The 13,688-nt window shown below is 37.2% G+C and overlaps 1 protein-coding gene across 5 annotated transcripts in view; it reads right to left on the bottom strand.

Moving 5' to 3' along the window:
• Nucleotides 1–13,688, bottom strand: part of HACE1 (HECT domain and ankyrin repeat containing E3 ubiquitin protein ligase 1) — a 107,145-nt gene that overhangs the window by 58,984 nt on the left and 34,473 nt on the right. For 3 of the 5 annotated variants that reach the window (XM_069599198.1, XM_069599199.1, XM_069599200.1), the window contains 4 exons: nt 11,106–11,188; nt 3,324–3,420; nt 2,025–2,126; nt 1,276–1,382 (listed from right to left, as the gene is read on the bottom strand). In XM_069599198.1, coding sequence (XP_069455299.1) covers nt 1,276–1,382; nt 2,025–2,126; nt 3,324–3,420; nt 11,106–11,188 — 389 coding nt within the window. The remainder of the gene's footprint in view (nt 1–1,275; nt 1,383–2,024; nt 2,127–3,323; nt 3,421–11,105; nt 11,189–13,688) is intronic. The other 2 variants (XM_069599201.1, XM_069599202.1) reach the window with 1 other exon arrangement.

Genomic DNA, 13,688 nt, shown 5'->3' with positions numbered 1-13,688 from the left:
CTTAGTGGATAGCAGGCACTCAAAAATATGTACTGGCCAGATGGGTGGACGGTGAAGAGAAACTCCATAAAGTTACCTGCTGGAGACACACAGTTAATGGTGATGTCGGAATTTAAACCTGAGTCCAGCTAACTCCAGAGGCCACACTTATACTCAGCATGTCTTAGAAGGGCCTCATCATATAAATGGATTAACAGAAATGACTAATAAAAGGAGAACATTACGTTAAGCTAGAATTCTATGACTCTTACAGACAGTATCTAAAGCAGTATTAAAGGTAAAAGAGAATAATAGAAAAATTAGCAAATGGTTTATCGAGTAAGACTGTTTAAGAAAGACTTAACAGATAATAAATAAATCCAAGATAGCAATCTTGGACCATGAATGTAAGGAACATTTTAAGCAAATAGTCCCGAGTATGATTCTGGTCTGAAGTATATGAAAAGTACGAAGGAAGACAGGAATAAAGGGCTGACATAATGGATTTGACAATGTAGCTGATTTACAGAAGCAGCATCAAGCTGCGAGGAACAAAACCCAGTTGCACACAGAGGTCAGAGAAGATCATGATCTATTCTAAGACCATCATTGTATTAAAAGTTGAAGTAAAAAGAAAGCTACAAAGGAAGAAAGTATCCAAACTAGAAGTGGGCCAAATCTGTAAGCTAAGGAATAACACATTAACTATTTTTAAATGGCTGTTTAGTCCTAACTGGGGTGGCTAACCATATACAAATTAGTGGAGGTGCACGAAAATATTAAAAAGGCATTAACTTCATGGACTTAATTATGAGCCACTAAAACCACAGAATTGGAAAGAACAAAGAACTGAACTGAGGGGCACAGTTCAGGGAGAAAACTTTATAAAGAATCATGAGGGTTGATTCTTTATAAAGTTGATTTTTCATAAAGAACACTGCCGGGTTGAATAGTAGCCTATACTCAGTTTTGTAAATTAAAGCTTCCTAAACTACATTCTTGACACTTTACACATAGGACTAGTCTAAGCAATCATTTATAAAATTCTAGACACATAACCCAAAATCCACTTAAGTCAGTCTCTATTTTAGTCTCTTTAGACAGATTAAAGTCTCCTCAGTTAATTGCCCTAGTCCTTTAAAACAAAACAAACAATGATAACTCAACAAATTTTTAGAACATCTTAACACTGACAAAAGGCATCAACAAAATAAACTATTCCCAGAAAAGCCTAAAAAGAGACAAAGCTGACAGATATTGCTGCCTACTGATTTGTGTGTATTTTTAAACACTTACCTAAGCAATTTATGACCGTTTGTTGTGGCAACTTCAGCAAGGCTTGTTAGAATCTTTAAATACTGGCTTTCACTTTGCTGAGACAAATGCTCCAGAACTTGCCGTAACTAAATTTTTTACAGATAAAAAATATAATTACATAATAATCCAATAAACTTCGTCAAGAAAGGATGTACTTATTAGCTTGGTAAGTTATCCCAAAGCCCAATTAGCTGAATCAAGTCCTTTACAGATATCTGCCCTTGCATAAAATCAAAAGCTTATACAGAGATAAGATGACATAAAATCTTTGTTCAAACTCACCCAGTGAAAAAGTATAAATAGATAGAACAGAAATCACCAAGTTTTTTTATGGAAATTAATGCAAAACTTCTAAATTGTAAAAAAAAAAAACTTAAACTTTATAATTATTCAAAGAGTATATTATAAATACAGAGCTCAGTAAACTAGTGATTGCTAATCATAACATGATATTCCTTCTTAGGTTCTTTTCCTCTACCAATGGGAAATATTCTAATTATCTTAAGAAGAGATCAAAGGTGCAGAGGACAGAAGACTCACAGGGCCAAATATTAGCACAAAGTTTATTAATTATTATGCAATTCATACTCACCCTATAAGCAGATAAGCCAATTCAAATTATTTAAATATTTACATAGTAAAATTACTAAACACATTTGTAAAATGCCATATACACCACATATGAACAAAGCTTGTTCATTTACACACTATTAGCACAATTGTATTACCATGTTTTCTCGGAGATCTTCATTCTGTGTCATTTGAATAATTGTCTGGAAAAGCCTAGGGTGGTACTGAATTAATACTTCACAGGTCTCTCCATAACCACCCTAAAAACAAGATTTAAGATTATCTAGGTTTAAAAACAAAATTCCTAAAGGAAAACTAGTCTCTTCTACATATAAGTTTGGTACCAAATATGTGAGTCTTCCACATCAAGCAACTGTCCAGTTCTCTGTGGACACTGACTGGGTGTCCCACCGTTTAATTCAATTATGATGCTAACTGCCTGGAGTTAGGGCATACTACACAGGAGGGAGTCAGTCCTGCAAGAGTGCCCCCAATTCAAAAGCCAATCACAGGTCCACATCACCCATCCTTTTGACTAACTATAAGCAAGGTCCTCTAAGACCTACTCCTCGGGTTTAATAATTTGCTAGAATTGTTCATAGGACTCAGGGAAACACTTTACTTACATGTTTACTATAAATGCTACAACTCAGGAACAGGCAAATAGAAGAGATGCGTAGGGCAAAGCATGTAGGAAGGGGCACAGAGCTTCTGTGCCCTATCTGGGTGAGCCACCCTCTCAGCACTTTGATGTGTTCATCAACCTAGAAGCTCCCTGAGAACCACATTGTTTAGGGTTTTTATGAAACTTCCATTACACAGGCATGAATGATTAAATTACCCAGTCACTGGTAACTCAACTCAGACTCCAGCTCAACTCCCCCCCCAGGAATGGGGGAAGAGGCTGCTTCTAACAACATGGATGGCTCATCTGTCAACCAGTCCCTTTCCAGAAACTACCGAGGGTCTTTCAGTCATCAGTCATCTCATTAAAACACAAAAGACATTCTTATTACTTTGGAGATTCCAAGGGTCTTAGAACCTCTTGTGTTCGTAACTGGGATATAGGCAAATATATATTTCTTATACTATCACAGTTTCTTTTAAAGATCAAATTCTTAACAGACTAAGAATCTTTGCACCCATCCTCTCACTTGAGGAAAAAAAAAACGATCTTACCTGTCTCAGTTTCTATTAGAAAGTAAAGTGACGTGAAGTGAAAGTCGCTCAGTCATGGCTGACTCTTTGTGACCCCATGGACTATACAGTCTGTGGAATTCTCCAGGCCAGAATACTGGAGTGGTTAGCCATTTTCTTCTCCAGGGGAACTTCCCAACCCAGGGGTCAAACTCAGGTCTCCCGCATTGCAGGTGGATTCTTTACAAGCTGAGCCACAAGGGAAGCCCAAGAATACTGGAATGGGTAGCCTACAGTAGGAATATACATTAACAACATACCTGTACACATAAATCCAGAGGGGTTACTCCATTTTTATCTGACAGATACTTGGCTCCTCGTAACAGAAGAATCTGTGCTGTGTCTCTCTGACCATGACTGTATAGAAACAGAACCAAGTTAACATATGATCTTTTTAATAAGACATAAAAATGTCTTTTGAAACAAGTTATGGACAGTTAGCATCAATCAACGGAGGATGACAATTTTGACACACTGAGAGGAAGATCTGAACTACAACCTCAACAGTTAGAAAAACTTACCAATGTTAAGTCATACCTTAATAATGTAGATAAGAAACTGACCTAGTGAATCTCAGAATTGACATATTACTTGGCACATATTACTACAATAACTCAAAACATTTTGAGATAAGTTGCTGCTACTCAGGCTTATGCTGTTTTTTTTTCTTTCAATCACTTTCTTCTCAATTCTAGCCTGACCTGCTTTCCACCACAAAGGTCCAAGTTTCCAGATTTCTTAGTCCAAAAGAATGTCAATACAAAAAACAAGTGTACATTTTATGACGCTTCAATACTTGGTGAAAAATAAAAGAAGGAGAAAAGACAAAAATCAAAATAAATTAATGGGGGGAGATTAATTAGCAAAAAATACTATCTAATTTCCAACCTTCATTTTATCAGCCCACTCAGTCTGGTTTCTGCTGACAGCTATTCAATCTGACCTATGATGAAAAATTCTTATCCACATGCCCTATTTGCTCAATTTGCTCTTTCAGGTAGGTGTAGCAACCACTCTAAGCCAGAAAGACGTTGTTCTGGGAGTTACAACCACTAGACTCTAGATTTCATTATTTTTTTTTTAATATTTTTTTTATTTAATGTTTTTGGCTGTGCTAGGTCTTAGTTGCTGCTTGGGCTTTTCTCTAGTTGTGGTGCATGGGCTTCTCATTGCAGTGGCTTCCCCTGTTGTGGAGCATAGGCTCTAGAGCGCTCGGGCTTCAACAGTTTGCTGCACATGGGCTCAATAATTGCAGTCCCCTGGCTTTAGAGCACAGGCTCAGTAGCTGTGGCACACGGACTTAGTTGCTCCAAGGCATGTGGGATCTTCCTGGACCAGGGATCAAACCCATGTCTCCTGCACTGTCAGGCAGATTCTTTACCACTGACCCACCAGGGAAATCCCTGAAAGTGGAAGTGTTAGTCATTCAGTTGTGTCTGACTCTTTCTGACCCCATGGATCATAGCCCACCAGGCTCCTCTGTCCATGGAATTCTCCAGGCAAACATACTGGAGTGGGTAGCCATTCCCTTCTCCAGGGGATCTTCCCAATCCAGGGATTAAACACATGTTTCCTGCACTGGCAGGCAGATTCTTTAACACTGCTGCTGCTGCTGCTAAGTCACCTCAGTTGTGTCCGACTCTGTGCGATCCCATAGATGGCAGCCCACCAGGCTCCCCAATCCCTGGGATTCTCCAGGCAAGAACACTGGAGTGGGTTGCCATTTCCTTCTCCAACGCGGGAAAGTGAAGTCGCTCAGTCGTGCCCAACTCTTAGCAACCCCGTGGACTGCAGCCTACCAGGCTCCTCCATCCATTTTTCCAGGCAAGAATACTGGAGTGTGGTGCCATTGAGCCACCAGTAAAGCCTCTAGGTTTCATTATTTAAAGCTACTTTTACAAAATGCCCAAGGAAGTCATACAGCTTCAAAGAGTAAACTACTACTCAAGCACAAGTGAAACTCGAACTCATATCTCTGGTTTTCTAGACCGATACTCTTCCCACAGTACTGTTACCTAAAAAGGTATGTTATTTCATAGAGATAAAGACTATACAGATTATTAGAAACTTAGATAAAAGCAACCTACTCATTCTCTTCCACAAAATGACACTGCATAAAGTTTAACTGAAATTAATTTCAAAAACAGCATCCTAGTATTAACCTGGTGGCAGATATTGGTGTATCACTCTCTTGAAACTTTATTATAATGCTGATTACCTTCCTTAAAACAAATATCAACAGATGAAAAATAACTTAAGAACAGTGTCTAATTAACTCTGAAAAAGCAGAAAATCGAGCAACCAAGTAAATCAGTAATCCCTCCAAAAGCGACAGAAACTAATTTTACTAGTCTACATTAAGATAAGTCTTCATCAAGCATCATTTCAGGTGGAAGTGCTGGCCACCACATTATGTATTATATAGTTAACAGTAATTATTTTACAAATAACACTGTCCTAGTCTGTATAATACCTAAAAATAAGGACTATGAGAAAAGAAACTAACTCGAGTTTACTTAAGGAAACAATGATTTTCTTTGCTAGGACCCAAAGTTCACAAAGAGTCAGACAGGAATGAAGTCACTTAGTACTAGTACTCATACTAAGGTTATGAAAACCCCAGATTTACAAAGCTGTTCTGTTCGACTTTAGTGACATTTCTTTTACAATTATTCACTACCTGGGTCAGATGAGCAATCTTCCCAACTAAACTGTAAAGTTCTTGACAATAATTTGTTCCATAACACCAAGCAGGGCAATTGGCTTATAACATGTACTCAATGTTATCTGTTGAGTTATATAACGGGCTCTAATTTTAGATTACCATTCTTTTGACAAGTGAGCATTAAATAAGGTACTGAGCTACCAAAAAATAATAACAAAAAACCTTGAATAATAATTTATTTGGGATTAATTTCTTACCACATATAGCAACAAGAATAATTAATATCAAGGAAAAAATATCACTATGACATTCTTATGAAGCTGGAGTAATTTCCAAAACTACATTAAAATCTCATCTGTAACCAGGTGGCATTTAATTTCAAAAATAAGTTAAAAGAAACAATTACTATAATACATAAAATCTGCATAATCTCATTAGGGTCACAAGTGACTCATGTGAAAAAATTGCAAAGAAGATTATCCTGTTACAGACTTCTCAAAATGCTGCATGAAAGATTTTTCAGTTCAAATAACTACAAACATGTGCTCATTAACTATTCTTTACAATTCAACTTATTTTTTTATACTGATTGAGATAACTCCCTTCAAGGAAGTGCCAATGTATTTCATGGAAACTAGGAAGTTGGCAAAGTGAAGTTGCTTAGTTGTGTCCGACTCTTTGCGACCTGTGGACTGTAGCCCGCCAAGCTCCTCTGTCCATGGGATTCTCCAGGCAAGAATACTGGAGTGGGTTGCCATTTCCTTCTCCAGGGGATGTTCCCGACCCAGGGATTGAAGCCAGGTCTCCCACATTGCAGGAAGACGCTTTAACCTCTGCATCCCCAGGGAAGCCCTTAAATACAAGAATCCAAGTACTAACATTAAAGATTTCAAGGGAGGAAAGGAAGCCAGGAAGGAGGGAGAAGGGGGAGGAGGCGGGAGAGGAGGGGCGAAAGGTGTGGCCTTACAGACATCTCCTGCCACCTACACATACCCAGGCGTTGTAGGACTTTTCCCTGGGCTGGCAAAGGGAACACTACAGGTTTTATTTCTGTATTTCTAAAGTAGTATTTCTAAAACACTTAGAACTGATTTCTCAAGAACTTTCAGGTCTCCAACTTTAGGCTCTTGCAATGATACAATTTGAAAACTTGGCTAATGTGCATATAGTACACATATCACAACATTTTTTGGAACTGCTGATGAAATAAAGAGGCTGTATTTTCTAATAATGGTTCTTTCCTATTCTTAAAGTTTGCAATTTTGAGTCTATGGACTGTTTTATGTAGCTACTTTGTAGTGGATTTCCTAACTGAAAGGAGTTGCCCGGTAGTAGTTGTAAACCAGGTTCAGAATCTTACCTCTCTCACTTTTATTACAGACCTCCAAAATGCCATAAAAATCTCTCTAATTTATTGAATTTATATAACCCCAGCTAAACCTTGCTTTCCTTAACAGAATAAAAGTTATCTGCAGTTACACAAACTATTTGAAAATCACTATACATCCAAACCTTTATTAAAAGAACCAAGTTAAGGGAATGGGAAGTATTATGACTGAATACAAAACCAACCTAATCATTTAAGGATCTGAAGCATTTGCAGATACCATATAAAAGTCTTGAAAACAAAGGCACCTGAAGATCTGGGCAGAAGGAGAAAGTCAATGTGTGTTTATAGTCCACATGAAAAAAATCTAGTGAATTATCCTAATTCTCGTACAAAATACCTAGAGAGGAAAAGCCAGGAGATACTTCCTGTCATAATTTTAGTTCGAAAGCAATCTGAAATGACTCATTCACAGAAGTATTATTTTATTAAATAGTGTTCAGAATTAGAATAGAATACAAAGGAAGAAAGAAAAGGCTTGCCTGTACTATGGGATAAGAGTCAAACTTCTTAGAAAAACCTGCAGAGCAATGAAACTGAATGAGGACAAAACAACTCTGTGCTCCCGGGGTGCGGAAAAGTGTGCTAGGGCTGAGTGAGCGTCTCCCAACTACCAAGTGCAAAATCCTCTGCAGGATGCTTTAAATAAGCCATCTTATTTAATTAGCACAAGGTATGTATCAGTATTTCCATTTCACAAAGAAACAAAGTTTCAGAGGTCAAGAAGTTGCATAGTTTGGGGGCTGTGATTTGAACCCCACCTCCTATACATTTCAATACCTTCTCAATTTAATTTAAAAAAAAAACACCTGTTTCAGCTGATCCTTGACTGAGACACATGATATACCTACTAACATCTCTCAACAACAAAAACTTACATTAAGTTCAGCTTTTCTATCTTAGAGCCCTGTAACTTGTCTACAAGATCAACTTGTTCTATTTCTCACTTTCCTTTCCCTTTTATGGGAGACAATACATTGGGAATAATTTATAATTTTTAACGTATACCGGGAAGTCCTAATGTATACCTTTAGATATCATGAATACAGTTAGAAGTCGCCTACAAAATGAATCATCTTCCATGTTCCATATTTATCATCCTGCTACAAAATGAATTTATTTTCTAGTTTCAATTTTAATCGCATTTGCTTAACCATCTTTGTTCAGTGAGATATAATGTTTGCTCAGTTAAAACTTAATGACGGATATATAATACTAGCAGAAAGCACTTCTAAAAAATTCTTTTACACATCCCTATGCTCAGACTAACTATACGAATATCACAGTTAAGTGCAACACTAATATACCTATATTTTACCAGTACCCATAGCATTGTTTTACATAAGATAGCTTTTAAAAATGTAATTACAGTGATTTACTCATTCAAAAACATTTGCAAGCATCTAAGCACAAAGCACTGTACCACACAAGGAATATAAAGTGATGAATAAGACAAAATTCTTTCTTTCACTGGGCTTTCAGTCCAGCAGGGAGACACATTATAAACCAGTAAATAAACACTATAAAATACAAAGTGCTATGAAGGAAATGATCATGATGCTGTGATAGGAAATATGCAGAGAGGCCTACTTAGATTGGTCAGGAATTCCCTCCTAAAAATTAACAATGAAGCACATGGAGTCAGTCACATAGAAAGTCTACGGAAGAACATTTCAGGCAAAACAAACAGCACGTAGAAAAGCCTACTGGAAAAAATCCACTGCATTTGAGGAACTCAAAGAAAAACAATGTGGCTGAACCACAGTGAGCTAAGCAGGGTCAGACCACGCAGGTTTCGTGGAAGAAGGCGTACATGCATACTCAGTTGCTCAGTCATGTCCAACTCTTTGTGACCCCATGAAATGTACCCTGGCAGGCTCCTCTGTTCACGGGATTTTTCAGACAAGAATACTAGAGTGGGTTGCCAATTTCTCCTCCAGGAAAGAAGGCAGAGTTTGGATTTTAATGGAAATTCAATAAAGAGGCACTGGAAAGTTTAAATACAAGGTTTAAACACAAAGAGATAACAGCCAAATCATGTTTTAGAAGGTCACCATGGCTTCTGAGGAAAGAACAGAAGGTAGGGAAACAACAGAGGAATCAGGAAGACCAGTTAATAGGCTATTGCAGTATTCTAAACAAGAGATTACAACTTTAACTAAAATGGTTTAGCAAGGTGGAGAGAAGTGATGAGATTCAGAATGTATTCTCAAAGTGGAAATTATAGAACTTACTAATGTACTCCAAGTTGAGGGTCAGTGAGAGAGATAAAGAGAAATAAAAAATAATGATTAGTTTCTGGCTTACACAACTGAGAAGATACGGGTTCCAATGACTGAGATGAGAAAAACTGGAGAAAAGCCTTGAAAAGGAAATCAGAAGCAATATGTTGGATATGTCAACAGTTGAGATTCTCTGAGACGTCCAAGTGATGATATAAATCAAGAACTGGACATTCAAATCTGAAGTTTCAAAGAAAGGTCTAATCTAGAGATAAGCCCTCAAGATAGGATATAATTTCAGGAAATCAATGATATTATTCATAAATTCAGGACACTAAAAAAGGAAGGGGTAGGGTATTCTAGCCAAGTAATTGAATTTTAAGTATAACATGAGAAAAAACCTGGATTCAGGAAAGATCTAGAGGTCTAGAGATTCAGAAGTCTTTGTGTTCTAATTGAAGGCTTAATGATTTGAATTAGTCAGAGCAAAGCAACATTAGAGACCTTAAAAGAGAAGTTAAACAAGGAGAAAAGCAGATGTTTCATCTAAAACAAATCTCCAGGGAATTCCTGGGCGGCCCAGTGGTTAGGACTCAGCTCTTTTACCGCCAGGTCTCAAGTTCAACCCCTGGTCAAGGAAATAAGATCCTGCAAGCAACACAGTGCGACAAAAAAATTTTTTTAAACCTCTGGTAAAATGACATGAAAAAGAAAAGAGCTTTCTGGAGAGCATTACAGCTAAAATAGGGAGCCTAAATAAATACTACAATTCTTATAATCTAAACCAAAAAGAAAAATTAAGTGTACTGTGAACTGCTCCTAACTGCAACTAATTGAACATACTGTATGGGGTTGGGGGGGAGGTATGTGTATTATTACACTGTCAGCTCCTTAAGGACTGGGGTTTATTTAGACTGTATCACTAATGCCTATAATACTACATGGCACATTGCTGCTAAGTTGCTAAGTCGCTTCAGTCGTGTCCGACTCTGTGCGACCCCATAGACGACAGCCCACCAGGCTCCCCTATCCCTGGGACTCTCCAGGCAAGAATACTGGAGTGGGTTGCCATTTCCTTCTCCAATGCATGAAAGTAAAAAGTGAAAGTGAAGTCAGTCAGTCGTGTCCAACTTCTCGACCTCATGGACTGCAGCCTACCAGGCTCCTCCATCCATGGGATTTTCCAGGCAAGAGTACTGGAGTGGGTTGCCATTGCCTTCTCTGTACTAAATAAATGTTTGCTTATTACATGAATGAATCAATGAATAAAAAGTATGCTTAAAGAAAATGAACTAAGACAAAAGTATAAAAACAACTTAATGCATAACTTAAAATTTAATAAGAATGATTAAAGAATATTTTTTAAGTTACAAATCCAGAGAAAGCAAAGACACAGCTCTGAACTAAGACATGCTTTAATAGCTTATCCTATTGAAACTAAGCTGGTACTCGATAAAGAAAATGATGGAAATTACTGGATTATTGATACACTCTTCTTATTACTTACCAAGTAATTAGCCTAAAATTTAAGTAATCAAGTAAATCAAAAGCTTCCACTTATGACATATGAAAACACTGGCAGTATAAAACACTTTTCATCATGCAGTTAAATAAAAGAAACATAATGCTATATAAGTCTTCTTAAAAGGGAGCACAGTATTTCTGGGAAAACAAGAGTTTTAGAAAATATAAAAGTATGTTTGCGTTTGCAAATACAGCAGATACAACTTTCTTTAATGAAAGCATCAGGCAATATAAAATATCATACCTGCAAGCAAAGTACAGTGGAGTGGCTCCTGATACATTTGGTCTGTTAATATCAGCACCACTGTCCAGCAAGCACTGCACTGTCTGGGAAGAAAACAAACAAAACTAAAGCCAGAGAAGTCAAATAAAGACAGTTACGACAATTTTAATCCACTTAATAAGGAAAGTTCTTACCACAACCCGAAGCTTTGAAGAAGAGTAGCAACGTGACAATTATGATGGCTGAATAAATTACACTTTTTGTTAAGCTCCAAGTCTCAGGCACTACACAGTATTTGTGGAATTATCAATGTAATGTAAATTGTGTTAACCTGGGAAGGTTCCAGAAAATCACTGACACATGAAGTAGGTACCAAAGACTTGAAATGTGGCCAGTACAACTGAGGAATGGAATTTTAAACTTTATTTTATTGTAATTAAGTTTAAATAGCCACATACGGCTAGTAAACTGGAGAGTGCTGATCTAGATATGCGAATTTTTTGCCTCTAAAAATAAATAGTAGATAGCAGAGGCTCTAACCTTCTCAAAATTCAAAGAGCATAATAATTAAAACACAAAATATTAAAAAGCTAAGAAGTCCTTTACTGTTCACAGTAGCCAATGCCAACTCAGTTTCTCTGATAGCCATTCACATACAATCTTGTCCCCTAAGCTCTACTTCTGCAATCATCTGAAGTGTACTAAGGTATACGTCATCACATGTCTACAGGATAACTAAACATGAATGGACAGACAACATTTAAGACAGAACTGAAGTAGGCCTCTAACCTGAAAAACAAACAGAAAAAGGAAGAAAAATAAAGAAATAAAGGGAACCAAAGTAAATAGCAAAAAAAATCTTTTAAAGCAACTAATACTTTTCAGACAGACTAGATACTATCCATGGGACACAAACGAGATTCTGGGGGGAAAATATTCAGAGAATTAGACGTTAAAAATTTGATGGAAGAGTAAAAATTCAATGTATATATACATGTGAAGCCACTTCAGTCCTGTCTGACTCTGCGACCCCGTGGACTATATATAGCCCACCAGGTTCCTCTGTTCATGGGGTTTGCTAGGCACGAATACTGAAGTGCGTTGCGTTCCTGGGGATCTTCCCAACCCAGAGACAGAACTTGGGTCTCTTGTGTCTCCTGCCGTGGCATGCAGGTTCTGTACCACTAGCACCACCTAACAAGCTCAAAAATTCAATGGAAGTTTAGAAATACAGTGTTGAAAAATTCTACAAGAATCAAAAAGACAAAGAACACAGGAAAACTAGAAAAAAAACGACTGGAGAAAACTAGCCAAGCAATCCAAGGAGGCATGTTATAGAAACTGAGAATAAAGGAAATAAAGGAGGTAAGAGACCAAAAGGAAGTCATGAAGAAATAATACCAAAAAAATCTCAAAGAACTGAAGAACATAAGTTGCTAGATTGAAAAGGCTCACCAGTGCACAGCTTAAAACATTAAAAGGCCTACAATAAGGCATATCAAAGTAAAATTTCATAATACTGAGGATAATAAGATTCCAGAGATAAACAGAATTCAGACTGCCATTAAACTTTTCAAGAGCTACATGGAAATGTAAACGATGAAACACCCCCAAAATTATAAAGTGAATGACTTTGAATGTAAAATTCCACAGCCAGCCACACTATCATTCAAATATAAGCTTTTAAATAAAAAACACGCTTAGCTATGTAAGATATCAAAAAATTTAACTTCAACACATCTGTTCTCAAGAAGCTACTGGAGGATACTCTCCTCCAAAACAAGGGAATGCAATATATCAAAATAGAAGATGTGGAATCTAGAATACTGAAGATCAAACATAGATGAGATTAAGAAATACTCAGGTTTAGAGAAAAACAATGGACATTATCTAATGATTTTGTCTTCGAAGAAACCAGTACTGAGAAAGATTTTGTGGGAGCATATAGGAAGAATTACTGATTTACATCTATTGGATCATAGAAAAAGCAAGGAAAATTAAAAAAAAAAAACATCTATTTCTGCTTCACTGACTACTCTAAAGCCTTTGACCGTGTGGATCACAACAAACTGTGGAAAATTATTAATGAGATAGGAATACCAGGCCACCTTACCTGTCTCTTTGAAACCTGTGTACAGGTCAAGAAGCAACAGTTAGAACCGGACACAGAACAATGGACTGGCTCAAAGTTGGGAAAGGAGTACGTCAAGGCTGTACATTGTCACCTTGCTTACTTAACGTATATGCACAGTACATCATGTGAAATGCTGGGCTTGATGAATCACAGGCTAGAATCAAAATTGCAGGAAGAAATATTAACAACCTCAGATATGCATTGATACCACTCTAATGAAGAAAGGGAAGAGGAACTAAAGATGAAAACGCTGGCTTAAAACTCAACATTCAAAAAATGAAGATCATGGCATCTGTTCCCATTACTTCACGTCAAATAGATGGGGAAAAAGTAGAAACAATGGCAGACTTTATTTTCTTGGGCTCCAAAACTACTGCGAACAGTGACCACAGCCACAAAATTAAAAGACGTTTGCTCCTTGGAAGAAAACCTATGACAAACCTAGATAGTGCATTAAATAGCAGAGACAT

Source organism: Ovis canadensis, chromosome 8, assembly GCF_042477335.2.
Source record: "Ovis canadensis isolate MfBH-ARS-UI-01 breed Bighorn chromosome 8, ARS-UI_OviCan_v2, whole genome shotgun sequence".
Classification (NCBI taxonomy): domain Eukaryota; kingdom Metazoa; phylum Chordata; class Mammalia; order Artiodactyla; family Bovidae; genus Ovis; species Ovis canadensis.
The sequence above is the reverse complement of the archived record's forward strand: the minus strand, read 5'-3'. Positions and strand labels throughout refer to the sequence as shown.